Source organism: Heloderma suspectum, chromosome 3, assembly GCF_057233095.1.
Source record: "Heloderma suspectum isolate Gila_16-S chromosome 3, 16-S_ref, whole genome shotgun sequence".
In the NCBI taxonomy this organism is placed as follows: domain Eukaryota; kingdom Metazoa; phylum Chordata; class Lepidosauria; order Squamata; family Helodermatidae; genus Heloderma; species Heloderma suspectum.
Window position 1 is genome coordinate 264,691,964 of NC_139460.1, and position 15,442 is coordinate 264,707,405.

The 15,442-nt window shown below is 39.9% G+C and overlaps 1 protein-coding gene across 4 annotated transcripts in view; it reads right to left on the minus strand.

The window, feature by feature from the left end:
- The window catches only part of UGGT1 (UDP-glucose glycoprotein glucosyltransferase 1), a 72,586-nt gene that overhangs the window by 28,102 nt on the left and 29,042 nt on the right, over positions 1-15,442 (minus strand). For 2 of the 4 annotated variants that reach the window (XM_084846715.1, XM_084846717.1), the window contains 10 exons: positions 13,989-14,087; positions 9,149-9,172; positions 8,544-8,638; positions 6,016-6,222; positions 5,703-5,834; positions 3,878-4,008; positions 2,843-2,938; positions 2,406-2,508; positions 1,619-1,698; positions 129-318 (listed from right to left, as the gene is read on the minus strand). In XM_084846715.1, the coding sequence (XP_084702841.1) occupies positions 129-318; positions 1,619-1,698; positions 2,406-2,508; positions 2,843-2,938; positions 3,878-4,008; positions 5,703-5,834; positions 6,016-6,222; positions 8,544-8,638; positions 9,149-9,172; positions 13,989-14,087 (1,157 nt within the window). The remainder of the gene's footprint in view (positions 1-128; positions 319-1,618; positions 1,699-2,405; positions 2,509-2,842; positions 2,939-3,877; positions 4,009-5,702; positions 5,835-6,015; positions 6,223-8,543; positions 8,639-9,148; positions 9,173-13,988; positions 14,088-15,442) is intronic. The other 2 variants (XM_084846718.1, XM_084846716.1) reach the window with 1 other exon arrangement.

The window sequence follows — 15,442 nt, forward strand, 5'->3', positions numbered from 1 at the left end:
AAACCTAGCCACACCAGTTGATCACCACAGATTTTAACGTAGTTGATTAAAATAATTCTGCTTCAAATCCTGAAAGAAATTCTCCTCTCCAAATTTGGACACACACACATACACTGACTGGGACTTACCTCCTCTAAATAAATATTGTCAAGATCATATGATGTCCTTACAGACTCCACCATCCAGCTCTCAGGAGTGTTGAGATTCAGAGTAAACAAGGGAGATTGAGGCATATCCAAGAATTTGGCAACTGGGCCAGGAACAAGCAGTTTGTCTGCTGTGAAAGTGATTTCTGGCTCCAAAACATAGCGATAGAAACTGAAATTTAAAAATGGCGAATACCAGAACATTTTAGTGTCAAAGCCAGCACCTGTCATGGTAATTTTTCTTCCTGTTATGCCTACAACCTTGACAAGCTGTCCCCATTCCTAATCTGTGAACCGAGCAATAAAACATATTGAAAAAGTATATTTGGACACCAAAAGACAACCAGCCATCTAGATTCTAAAATTTGAAAGAGTGCTACAGCATTTCCTTTTCCTACAAAAACTCAACCCAAGGATTTGAGAAAATTATGCATCTTTCACATGACTTATTCCTCTCCTTACCTTTCCATGCATCTACTGGAAAGAGCAAGGAATACAGCATAAACTAGAGATAGGTATTGCTATGTTAAAGGCACCAAAGGAAAGGAAAGTTGAAGACTGAAATGGAGTAGGAACTATAGTGATCAATGGATTCTACCAAATGGGACAGAGTAGGTGTTCCCCCCTTTTTAAACAGAATCAGCCTAAATCTGCAAGCTTTCAAGCCACACAAAGCTCTTCCCTCGAGAAAGACTGTCTGGAATAACATATTAAATATAATTATTTTACTTGTTGTACGACAGATGGCTGAGCAGAAAAGTTTATTTTAATCATAGTTCAATTGCATTTCAAATCTCAGGAATTGTTTGCCAGACTGACATGTGTGCTAGAATCAAAATCTTGCCAATTTAAACAGTTGCGTTAATAAAAGGTATGATTCTCTCATAGCCCTTAGCTACGGAGTTTAGCAGTGTGGAAGAATGATTATTTTAATATATGCAACACAGTGGCTGGGATTCAAAGGACTGCATGGTCTACCCCACATGAATGGGGCTTTTCACCCTCTTCCACCCAGTGACAGCATCCTATATCTCCTGAAACACAGCCCTGAAGAGAAAATGGCCCCTCCTTCCCACTTACACAGGCCTCCCTCTCAGCCTATTGATCTTTGTGATTGCTGCAAATCTGCTTTTAAGCTGGCTGAACACTGGCTTCCTTGCAGTGATTGGAAGGAATATTGTATTTGTATAAGTCTTGTCTTGTGCTTAATCTGTTGTTTTAGGATAATTTAGGATACATTATCCTAACACAACAGATTAAGCACAAGACAAGATTTATACAAATACAATATTCCTTCCAATATGGACATCACACATCACCTTAAGAGGAGGCAAATGAAACATTCTTGAACCCTGAACACAGTTGGAGCCTACCATTTTCTGAAAGAAGCATCAAAAGACAATCTTATAGCATTTTAAAGAACAGCACAGTTTTCTATTTTATTATGTTATATAAAGCTTGTTATTCCTCACCTTTTCAAAGGCATGTCAGAGAGTTTGGACTGACAATTCATAAAAACTCTGAGGTTCATGTTTATTAGTTTGTTCAACACCTTAAAAAAAGGCAAAGCATATATAGAGTTAAATTCACAGCTAAGTGTAGCTTTCTTGCAATTTCCTACTTTTTCCCTTCCCTCAAATGTATCAACTCTCTACAGGCTCATTAAGGCTGAAATGCTCCTATCACATATTCTGGAGTAGTCTAAGGTTATCTAGATACAATCTAGAACAAAAGGAAAGGTCACATGGCTTTCTAAGGAAAATACAAGACTAAATATGCACACACAAAAACTGGCGGGGGGGACTGAAATGCTTGTTGCATGATGAGCTGAGACCCTCATTAAATAGATAAAATTTATTTCAAGTTAGATATTTTAGCTTTCCCTATATTAAAACACAATTATTTTCAAATATGAAACAAACTTAAGTTTCCAGTGCTAAGCTTTACAAAAAGACAATATGTTTTCAAGAGTTATTGTAGCAAACTAATAAATCAAGGCAAGGTGATATTTGGTATCTTTTGAAAGCATTCCAATCAAAAAATGCCAAAGTGTTCTGAATATTAAATATGAACTCTTCTGACACACATTTCTATGTGATTTATTCTGTAACGTTGTAGACTTCATACGCAGCCTGTAAATGGTTAGCCTGCTTCTTGCAATAGACGGAGCAGGAAAGAACAACTACCATAACTACAGAAAATGCTCCCGCTCAGTTATCCCTCAACTACTGATTATTACAAACAATAATATATTCACACCATAAGTAGTGGAGCGAGTCTTTGTGCATCTCTGGTAGCTGGGTCAACAATAGCCACGACATCAAAATATGTCTCCCCCTCATTTGGTCTCAACTTAACTGCACTATAGAAGAAAAAGTCAATTAGACATATGCATGCAAGAATGTTTTTTCCCTTTAGCACATCACAAAAATATCAGCAAAGGGCCCTATCAAGGAGTGCTTAATATATCCATTAATGCCTCCTTTAAACAGATATTAAATTGTCAACACATAAGGAGAAAAAACTCATTACCTGTATAGTCTCACATTCCAAGTAATTTCTTAGCACTCTTTAATGCTAATATGTAAAGAAACCCGAGTTAACGTCAAGATCTTTTAAAGATTATTTGTAAAAGTTTATAAAGACAATTCATACACATGAAGTCCAACGAAGAACCAATACTATAATTTTTTTACCTGTATCTATCTTCAAAAAAATGGTATTCAATTCTCGCCTCTCCCTTTGGCTGAGCAGACAGAAGAGCATCCACTTTCATTACAAGATCACTTGCACTGAAGAGAGAATTTTCATCTGTTCAGTATTCAGTGGTTTCATCAAGTGATATTTTTTATATAAAAACTAAAAACATACTAGGTGATTTTGCAAAAGATAAAATAGTCCATGGCTTGGATCACCAAGCACAAGCCAAATGGTACCACCTTTCCACTTGGTACAAGAGTCGCCAATTTCTGCCAACTTAATCCCCCCAGATGCAGCCCCACCCCCCTATGTGAAGGTTCCCTGACACTTGGGAGTGGCTTGGGAGGGGCATAGGCAGCTGCAGTGAGAGGGAAAAAGCAGGAACACCCTGTTCTACAAGAGAAACTCTGTCCACAGTTCATAGGATCCAATCCATTATGAGAAGCATTTGGAACCTAAAACTTCCAAATTGCGGGCCTGGTGCACACTTAGACCTGGTTTGTGTGTAATGACAGCCCATGGATTAAACAACCCATGGGCTGTCAGGTGTCGCAGGAGAGAGCAGGTGCACTGCCTCCTCTGCACCCGCCACTTCCGCTTTTACCCCACAACCCACTGTAGATTGTAGACCATCATGTGTGAACCTGGATTGCTGGATTCTTTAGAGTCTAAACAACCCAGCAGTTAACCAATGGTTTGTTGTTGGGTTCACCACTGGGTTGTTTGGCCCCGAAACAACCCAGCACTCCATGTTCACCTGTCATGCTCAGCAACGTATGAACAGGCCAATTTTAAGTTGTTGATTAAAACCAGAAGTGGCTCGTGTGCTCCTGATCATCCCCGACAGCCCATGGGTTATTTAACCCATGGACTGTCATTATATGTGAAGTGGCTCCTCAAAAAGAGAGAAAAGTTCCCTCTTATTAGTTGTTAGGTTGGCTCCCTAACAACCAGTGAGAGCACCTATAGAAACCGAATGAACAAAGGCATGCCTCTTCCTAAATCTCTGTAGTTTGCACATAGTTACTTACAGGTCTTCTTCCACTCCTAACTGCTGAACATGAGATTTTATTTTCTGTGCAGAAGTCTTTAAAATAATATTCTCTAGCAAGTGGAAGTCATCCTGGTTAAAAAGCTCACCATCTTCCAATGGACCAATAATCTAAAGAGAAAATGGACAGAAATTTGTTGTGAATAAAACTTCAGAAGAATATGAACTAGACACATCTTGTGACAAGCACAGTATCCCAACATCAACATTTCAAAGGTCACTTTGTCCATACTTGTGCTAGAAACAATATTTATTTATTATCACATTTCTAAACCTCCCAATAGCCAAAGCTCTCTGGGCGGTTCACAGTATTAACCACCTCCTGCCATATGAACCTACCCACTCACTCAGATCATTATCTGAGGTTCTGCTTAGCATCACCCTGTCATGTGAGGTGAAGTGGTCAAATGAGTAAGGGCTATTTTGGTGGTGGCTACCAGCTCTATCTATCTATCTATCTATCTATCTACTGCATTTATATCCTGCCTTTTTCCCTCTTGCAAGGAACCCCCTCCTCCTCCTCTCCATTTTATCCTCACAACAACCCTTTGAGGTAGGTTGGGCTGAGAGTCTGTGACTGGCCAAAAGTCACCCAGTGAGCTTCCGTGGTCAAGTGGGGACTAGAACCCGGATCTCCCGGCTCCCAGTCCAGCACTCTCACCACTATACCACACTGCAGCTCTAGACTGCATTCCTGCAAGAAGTCTGTTTGGCTTCCTTCGTGCTTAACTTACTGACCATTGTGGAAATGTACAATGCATAGTCGAAACACCAAGAGGGTGTTTGGGCTCAGTGATAACTGAACATGCATTATTTTTATTGCCTGAAGAATCAGTTTGCTGGTTGATAGTTCATTTGTTGCAATAGTCCTTTGTTTTTATTGATATTGTTTTTAGCTGCCTTGAGAGTCCTTGGTGGACAGAAAAGTGGGATATATATTTTTTAAAATGTATAAAAACATTTCTAGATGGCCTTTTAGCCTAACAAGGCCTCCAAAGCAGTTTACAATGACAAACAAGCAACAAAAGTTCACAGAGACTGATGCGATGCAAAACATTTCACCAGCAATCAGTTAAGAAAAACTGCATTCAAGAGCAATTAAAACAAACTGCCCCTAACCTTTATAAACTGCATAGCTGTCTATTAAATTCTCACTGCTAGGAATACCTCTTGATACAACTCTGATGTTTGGCTAATGCAGCATAAAACATGACATCACAATCACCATGGAGCTCTTTGGTTCTATTAGCTATCGAATACTGGAGATTAATCTAATTGCTGTGGGAAAGTGTTTCATTCTCAGAAGATGAATTGTGAAGGCCATCTTGAATAATTACCAACAAAACTGAGGGTGCTTATCGGGATAGTGGTCATTAAAACCCCAAGCCCTGAGAGACATTATTCAGATAGCTGGAAAGTTTTGTAGATTGCCCTAGCAGAAAGTCAAATCGTCATATAAATTTAAGACTGAAGCTCATTCAACCATTTTTGGGCCCTTCGTGGAAGGACTTTAAAAAAATCTGGGAAGTAATTCAATTAAGTTAGAACAGCCTTCTCAACAACCATACCAGTGTGGGGATGATGAAAGGTACAGTTATACACATCTGGAGAGCACCATCTTGGAGAAGACGGAATTAGAGTGAACTAATTAATGCCATTAATGCCACTCTGAACCCAGAATACATACCCCATAACACACTGATGATTTTTAATTTCAACTACCCTTCCACCACATTTAAGATCAAAGGAGTAATATTGCTGGATGTGAAACAGTTCCTCTCATATTTTAAATATAGTTTGCTCACCCTTCCATTGCTGATCACTGCCCTCTGTCCTTTCTTAAGTTTAAGAACATCCCTGGAGTATATGGTATGTGAAAGAACAAAATCCACTTTGGGAGAGTCAAAGGCAGCTCTAAAAGTATCGATATCCATACCCTGGAAAGGGGAAAAATTATCCTTAGTAAAAGTAAATTAAGAGACAGGACATTGTATGTCTGCAAAATGCTCTATGATTACCTCAGAAGGAAGCTGGAGCTTAGAAAGGAAACAGGTGAGTTTTGCTATTATTCCCATTTTACTAGTCTACCTCACAGCAGAAGCCAGCTTGTACACTTACTCCAACAGCAAATTCTGTGATATCAGCTCCAGCCTCTAGAACCTTTGCATTCTCCTCTTTAGCTAATTTTGTGATAAAGTTTTTGGCATTGTTTGATGTTTGTGTCTGCAAGGCTGCCCATATGGCTCTGGCAGTGACTGTGTTCTCACTGGCTGGGTCTTCACTGGGGTTGTTAATCACACCAATCCGGACATAGTTACTGGATTTCTGCATAACAATGAAATGAGCATTACAACAGTGTTGTTTCAAGACAACTTTGAAGAAGTCCAGCAAAGAAAGAGTACTGTAACAACCCCAAATTCAGCATTAACATCCACATGTGTTTTTTTACCCAATTACAGTCAGCATGTCTTACAAGCACGTAAGAAGTTTGCTGTGTAAGTTTGCTATTTAAAACCTCAGCCATAATAGCACAAACTGCTTTTTATCTTTATTTTAAAAAATAATACAACATGAGATATTCATCTAACTGCTCCCATCTTTAAGGTTAAAAATAAGCCCTCAATCAAAATGCACCCTTAAATGGACCAAAAGGAAAGATTCTGGCTGACAGCAGATTCTTGCTAACGGCAGATGTTTGTTAAAGGCCTGAATATTAATAAAGCTTCTTGTTCTCTGGCAAACTGACAAAACAAGCATTTATCATGTCATTCTTAAATAGTTTCCCGTAAATGCAATTTGTCATCCTTTAGACATTTTATAAATTACGTTGCTTGAAAAAACAATTTGGGCTTCTCCTTACTCAATTACCTTATTACAGATTCCTTAACATTTTTTTTCACACAGACCACGAGGGCTTCTTTTTAAAAAAAATAATAATACAGAAATTGAGATTCCAACATGAATTTGCAGGACAAATGAATAGACTTTGGCTGTGTTTGCACAAAACAATAAGCCACCACACCTAAACAAAGATATTGCAGAGCTGGAAAAAGTGCAGAAAAGGCCAACTAAAATGATCAAGGGGCTGGAGCAACTCCCCTATGCAGAAAAGTTACAACAGCTGGGATTGTTTAGCTTGGAAAAAAGGCGAGTGAGGGGAGACATGATAGAGGTGTACAAAATTATGCATGGTGTGGAGAATGTGGATAGGGAGACATTTTTCTCCCTCTCTCATAATACTAAAACCTGGGCTCATCCCATGACACTGACTGGTGGGTGATTCCAGACAGATAAAAGGAAGTACTTCTTCACACAGCGCATAGTTAAACTATGGAACTCCCTACCACAAGACATAGTGATGGCCACCAATTTGGATGGCTTTAAAAGGGGGTTAGACAAATTCCTGGAGGAGAGGGCTGTTAATGGCTACTAGTCCTGATGGCTATATGCTACCTCCAGTATCAGGGGCAGTATGCCTATGAACACCAGGTGCTGGGGAACATGGATGGGAGGACTCGTGTTCTGCTTGTACATTTCCCGTTGACAGCTGGCTGGCCACTCTGTGAACAGAATGCTGGACTATTTGGACCCTTGGTCTGATCCAGCATGGCTCTTCTTATGTTCTTAAGCCAGAACTTCAGAGAAACCTGGCTTATCGTTCACAAGCAAGTGTGGTACTGCGTGCTGCTCACCTGCTCCTGCTCGGCTCCTCCTGTCAATGGGAAGAGCTTCAGAAACTAGTTACACACTAGCAAGAAAAAGCTTAGCATTCCGTTAAAACCTGAGTCCTGGTTTTTCACTCCAAACAAGTCAGGAATCATAAGCCGACTTCAGACCCTGGCTTGTTAGGGGAGCGACAAACTAGGAGTCTTGGTTTGGATGCAATGCTAAGCTGTTTTGACCTAGTAGGTTCCTCATTACTGAAGCTGCTCCTGCTGGCGGGACGAGCCAAACAGGGGTGATAGAGTGATGTGTACCAGCATGCTTGCTAATGAACAATAAGCCAGTATTCTGATTCTCCAGTATTCTGGTTCATCATTTTGCGCAAGCACTGCCTTTCTGTTGGCTATTTCTGATATCAAAATAACATTTGCAGTTCAGTGTGTTATGAGAAAATCAATCCTACATATTAAAAAAAATCCAAACAGTAGGATAATACTTTTATCCAGATGAACTAAAAACATTATGAAATAGTGAGCACACTTTCAAGTTCATCAGAACTCTTCTACAGACTAGATTTTGAGCAAAGGGAAAGAGAAAGAACAAAGTTTTGCTGGGCATGAGGAAAAGCCCTAGCCTGTGGTTTATAATAGTATTAAAAAGATGGAATGCAGGAGGTTTACAATGCAATCCTATGCATGTCTACTCAAAAGTTTTATTAAGTTCAATAGGGCATAGTAGGTAAGTAGGCATAGGATTTCAACTTAATTAGGTTAGGCTTTGCATGCTGCAAATAGATCTCAGAGCGCAGCAAGGCATGCTGGCATGAGCGAACAATGGCTACTCTCCCTTTAAAAATATAAAACCCAGCAGTTATTCATATCTTGAAGTCACAGAACACAAGCAAGTGATGGAGCTCAGTATCCTACGTATGCTGACATTAGTGATTCCATTCCTTTCCTTCTTCAGTAAGGGCTGCTACATACCTGATGTTTGATAGCATCATATAACAGCTGTCTTCCAGATGGTTTATCAAAGTCTCCAACAATCCAAAAAGTTACTGGTCTAATAAAAGAATCATCTGTACAGGGAAAAATAATGCATTCAAGGAGAAAAATTGAACATCTTGATTTTATTACGATGTGCATTTCCATTTCATGCTCAGCACATGCGGTGTTTAGAAAAGCAACTTAAGGCAAGATACACATCTTAGTGATACTAGAATTTATCAAGGATAACAGTATTTATATTAAATTAAGTTTATTTTTCAAAGTACACAGAATAAGACACATGCATAACTGTTTCTAATCTGATTTATAATTTAGCTACTTATGTAAGCATTGTTTGGGGTAGAAAATAATCACAGAGAACCTGGAAGCAACTTTGTTTTCCATTAGAAGATAAATGAACTTTTTGATATGAATACTGTGGACTCAAATTTTATACCCAGAAATATTAAAAAATAAACCATGCACCAATTGTTTATTCCCTGCAGGTTCTAAAGGCCAATAATTACAGGGTCTGAATTTTCCTTAAAGTATTAAAGTTTATTAATATAAAACACAAAAAAGGAAGTACTCAAGCTCATTACCATAAATTTCCTTGGAGGACATTCCTGACAGAAGTAAAACAGGAAAGAGTGGGAAAAGATACAATTAGTTTATAAAATTGACTCAGAAGTATCCAAGAGCCATAGTAGGGTATGCAGCATCTTTCTAAGCAATGGCTATTGTTAGAGGAAACTAAGGATAAATTCATTTCCAGCAATAGAACCAACTTAAATGAGCATTTCTGAAGTTTTTATGAATCATGCACCCATTTGAAACTAAGCAGATCTCCCTTGCCTTGTCCCGTCACCTAGAAACTTCATTGATATATCTGCCAGGCTCCTATAACTCTTATAATCACCGCATACCTCTGGGGGGTCATATGTCCTATTTTACAGAGGACAGTCCTCTATTTGAAGGGCTGTTATGTCCAAGTCTGGCTTAAAGATAAAGCACCATAAGGAGGGAGAGCAGCAGGGGCCTTGAAGTTGCCCATCACCAGTTAGAACCTAGACAGCAGACTTACCTGGCACACAGGCCACCTAGTCCAGTCTTCCCCACTACGGTGAGATGTATTGTATTTCTATTTAAATTAGGGTAATTCTTTCTAAATGAGCAGCTCTCTATATAAATTAGCATATGTAAATGTTCTGCAAATCGGTGACTTCTCTGATAAAGCATCTCCCCTTTTTTGGCAATGCGCTAAGTGGCCAGCCTACATCACCCCTCCTCCTGTGCCACTTGGTCTCTAACCCGATGTAAGGATGAGTTAGGATGGCTCAGCTCCAGTGTTCTTATAGGAAATTCTGAATGTTTAGATGACGTGCAAAACTGTTTACATTTACTAATATACCAAGCCCTATTATTTATTTCTTAAAATATATATACCACTTCTTAATAATGTTTGTGAAAGACTGAACAAAACCCATCACCACATACTAAAGTCACATGATTCAAACACACCCAATTCCAAGGTGAGAGAAAAACACAGCACTTTTCCAGTTAAACAAAGCTGCCACATCAGAAATTAATTACGTTCCAGCAAGGCAAATGCTCTCTAGAATGCAGAGGGTTGTGTCAGCTTTCTAAAGACTGAAAGCGAAGTAGACTGATGGGCCTCTCTTGGCAGACAATTCCATAAATGGGCACAACCCTGAAGGCAGCCCTGGATTTTAGAACCTCCTGGCATACCTCAGATAGTGGCAACGAAGGATATTGTTGGAAGATTTTAGTAAACAAAGAGGTTTTCTTTCAAGTCAGTGGCGGGCAGTTTTGGGCAGCCCGGGGGCATTTCTATCCCTCGGCCCACTGCAGGTCACACTTCCCCCAGCGCTGCCCCTGTGACACAATAAAGAGGAGAAACAAAGTAAATGTGTCCATTCCAAGCCTCTGTAGTGGTTTACCACTGAATTTTGGCAGCAAACTGCTTTTTCTCCCATTTATTTTTCTTTAAAGGGTAGTGGTGGCAATAGGGTGTGTGTGCATGTGGCCTGCATTAAATAATGAGGGCTCAGTCATGCAGAGCTTTAATGGGAAAAACCCACTCCTTGAAATGTGATCACAAAACAAATGCTAACAAGGAGTAAATTGTGGAATGAAGGCCTCAATTAGAAGACCTGGCTGTAACATCAAACAAAGCTAGAAAAGGGCACTTCTGCCCATAGCCAGCACCTGAGACTTGAAGTAGGGTTCAGGAATACCTTCAAGCTGCTGACCTGCTCTTTCAGGAGCATGGCTACATCGTACTGACAACTGCTTGCTCTTATCTAGATTGAGCTCCAGTTTATTGAACTTCATCTAGTCCATTATTAATTCCAGACATCTAGTTAAGGACTGCATTGCCTCACTCAGGTTCAAGGAAAAGGAGCAATATAACCAAGTGTTATCAGCATATTGACAATACTGAACTCCAAATACCCAAGCATGGGTGACAGAGGAGAATTGTGCATCATCCCAAAGGAAAACTTCCATGGGGCCCAACAGGAGATCCCCAGCACCACCTTCTGGAAGCAACTTGACAGGTAAGTGGAACTGTAAAGTAGTGTCCTTCATTCCCAATCCTACCAGAGAGTCCAGGAGGATACCACAGCTGATACCAATGATAACTGAAAGATAAAGAAGAACCAACAGGGGCTCACTACTCCAGCAAAGATCACCCACCAGTGTGACCAAAATTGTTTCTGTAACAAAACTAGGTCTGCAGCTAGATAGTCTGAAGCTAGGTAGTCTCATCCAATAGAAACTAGAGCTGACCAGGTACTGCCTGCTGTGTCACCTTGCCCAGAAAATACAGATTTGAAACTGGCCCATAATTACCAGTCGGACACGACTGAACAACTGAACAACAACAACAACAAAGGTTCCTGGGGAGCTTTTAAAGTAGTGGCCTAACTATGGCTTCCATATGGGGACCTGAAACCACTCCTTTCCTCCAAAACAATGCTGACGACAAGCATAATGGCCTCACCCAGTTGCTCTTGGCTGGTTAAAACTTGCCAAGTAGGGAAAGATTATAGAGCACAAGCTGCTGACCAGACGACTCCTAGGTCCTCAGACCTCAATAACTGGAATTTATCCAAGAAATAGCAACAACGTGACATTGAAGGCACAGATACAGCCCCTGTTTGAGAAACACTGGTTTAGAAACTGGGTTCCTACACATAGACAAAATATTCACCTGACTCCAAGATTTTTAAAATGTGTTTTTTTTCAGTTGCTGGTGTTAAAACACACATCTTCTACAGAATGTCTCAGCATCTTTCCACAAATGTTATGTTTAAAACAACATATAGAACAGAATTTTAAAAATCACAAAAATCTCAAATCAAAAGCACCAGTATAAACATTTGAAATATTCCCCAGGACTCAGCCAGAACAACTACAACAAAAAAGTTGAGGTCTCACATTAGAAGCCTGAAAGGAGAAAGGGGTTTTGTGTGTGTGTGCTACATATGATTAAATAAGGAAGAGGGTTGCCAGTCTCCATGGGAAGCATGTTCTGAAGTTGTGGTACATTGTTTTAGCAATATAAGGAATTCCCTTTTTTCTGAAGAATTGCTGAAACTAAAGGAAACAATCCAACTCAGAATAAGATGTGTCTGTGCTCCCCTTCTCATCACGTACCTGCAAGTTATGGCTAGCAGGGAGAACATTAATCAGCATTTACTATAAACCAGGACGTTGAAATTGACTTCAAAACCTGGTCAACAGCACTCTCTGGTTCTCAATAGCCATAGTTAAGGTTGGTGCTGAACCATGGCAAAGTAGAGAGGGAGAAATGAATGCAGGAGAGGCGGCTGAGGAACAGCATGCTTCATCCCCCGCTAGCCATGGCTAAAGGACCAAGACTCATTACCAAGGCTGTGTATAGTCTGTACAGGCTCAACAAGTCAGAATAAAATACTTGATGTGACAAGTTTATATGAAAATGCAAAATAATAGAAAAGCCCATAATGCTTATACAAACCTAAATCAATAACTCACACATACATGCAGAATTGCAATAGCACTGACTTTCATCCAATTTTTCTCCCAAGCTTATCTGCTACGCTGGCATATATTAAAATAATCTAGACAACTTGTAGGCTTTTATTGTTAAGCAATAAATAAGGTGTCTGAAAGTGGTGGCACCAAAGTGAAGAAAGAACAGTTGCGGGGGCAGGGTGTTGTTTCATGTCACAGCAACTACTGCAATACTATTTTACTCCCAATAATCACCAGCTACAATCACCTGCACTTGGGTTATTTTCAAAAGCAATTGCAACATCAATTTACATATGGAAATATATTGCCTGCATACATATACCTGAATAAGTTGAGTGATTGCCATAAGAAGTATGAATTAGAATGGGGGCATCTCAGAGCTAGTATTTCCCATGAACAAAACCACCACTTAGCTATGGTTGGATCTACACAACACATGCAGCACAGTGAGGAATGAGGTGAAAGAAAACAAGTCTCTGCAAGTAGAAAACTAGCATAAGCAGGAAGAGTGCTTGTCAAGAATGCCTCTCCTTGCTATGTTAGTTTTATTCTTATAGGACGTTTTGTGGGTTTTTAAAAAATCACACAGGGGACCATTCAAAAATTTCATTATACACTTGCAGTCTGAAATAGTAGGCTACCACCTTAGGCCTATGAGTGCAAATCAAATTAGACAACTGGAAATCTGATTCTGCCTGCAAGTCAGACAGCTTAAACAAATGGTGTGCAAATACTTATTTTAAGTAATAAAAATATCTCTATTGATTCTATCCAGCTTCTATGCAATTTACCTCTACTTGCCTTTTCAAATGTTAAAACAATAAAAACCTAATGATGTGTTAAATCTATACAGTTGGATCCAAAGTTTGCTCCTACCAGCACTATTTGAGCAGAGTTCTGCTGAAGCAGCTCTGCCTGACAGTAACAAAGAAACATCAGAAGCTGCCTTATACTGAGTTAGACCATTAGTCTATCTAGCCCAGTAGTGTCGACAATGACTGGCAGCAGCTCTCCAGGGCTTCAGGCAGGAGTTTATCCTGCCCTACCTGGAGATCCCGGGGATCGAACCTGGGACTTTCTGCATGCAAAGCAGGTGCTCCACCACTGAGGTACAGCCCCACCCACAAATGGGGGGAAGTGATTTTCGCTGATTCTTCCAATTCCTGCAGCTACGGGTGCCTCCCATACTGATCTGGAGGGTCACCCAACCCTCTGGAGCAGATTTCTGGGGGGCAGAAAGGGCTGAACCTCCTCACTATGTTCTGCCAGTGGAAATGCCCTGCTGGATCAAAAACCCTCCACAGATGGAAGGAGCCCTAACTTTGGATAAAAAGTAGCATAGTAAACCTTCACTTGCATCAGATGCAGTATGAAAAATGGCAAAAATTCATATATATGTACCTTTCTTGGTTAAGTATGTCATGCTGTTGGCTACAGCAGCTGTCTTGTCTTTGGAATCCATGAATGTAAATCTAGCATAATCATCCACATAGAAATTATCTGCAAGAAAAATTTAAGACATCAACAACCACCACTTAAGAGAAATATCTGATTATTTGATAAGAACAGGAAAGCTAGATCAGCCACTGAATTAAAGCCATACATGTTTACACCAATATTTTAAGGTTCGATTTTATGTATCTCTGACTACATTACAATCAGGATTCCATTTATTCTGTGCCCCTGCCCCAAATATAGCTAGGATTCAAAGAGCTCCTTCACATATTCTTCGACACTCACATATGGTGGCTTTGCAGACTTCTGCCCTCCAGATAAAGCTCTTGGTACTGCACTGGGGCATCCCACACCCTTCAAAAGTACCCTTGGCAACGTGGGAAGAAGTGGAAGGGTGGAGCTTGAAATGCTTGAAAAAGTGGAAGCCTCCACTTGGGACCCAGCATTTGTTTACTTATTTAGCGTATTTACATTCTCTGCCTTTCCATTCTTCCTAATGCTAAAGTCAGTTCACAACATATTTAAAACTTAGTTTATTACAAACATTCCAGATTAAAAGACAGAGGGGCAACAAATAAAACAACAACAACAACAACATAACAGGTCAGCAGAATGATTTCAGCTGAAGAAAATGTTGACTTAAAGGCCATCAGGGAAGGTACAAAAACTAAGCAGGGGGTTCCATAATCTTGACACAGCCACAGCAAAGTCTCTCGCCTGCATCATCTACATATGTACACATGTGCGTGCACGAATGTGTGGCCCCGCCCCGCTCTGTTTTCTGAGTCTTCCCTAGGTACTGCCCACATCCTTCCAAACTATCCTTTTATCCATTTACATTATGGTTTCAAGGAAATGCAGACACTGGGCCAGTTTGCAAGTCACAGAGGCAAATCATAGATTAATTAACCCATGTTTTACCGAGGCTGTGAGTGTGATATGCAAACCCAGGCTTATAGGTTCTTTAGGGGCTAAACAACCCAGCAGTTAACACAACAACTAATCATGGATTAGCCTCTGGGTTGTTTAGCCCCTTCCTTCTTTCTGATTCCATTACAAAAGTAAGTAAAAAATAAATAAAAACTTTGAAAAATTGCACAAAAATCGCCATATCACTACAATGCACATTTGCCCAAAATCACCATATATCACTAAAACACGCATTATCCCGGTATATCGCTAAAACACACATTTGCACAAAAACGCTGTATCGATATAGAAATTTTGTGCATATGCATATAGCATTTTAGTGCTATATGGGGATAATGCACATTTAAGCAATATACAGTGATTTTGTGCAAATGCACATATGTGCATTTTAGCGATATGCTGATTTTTGCGCAATTTTTCAATACTTTTATTTATTTTTTACTTACATTTGTAATGGAATCAGAAAGAAG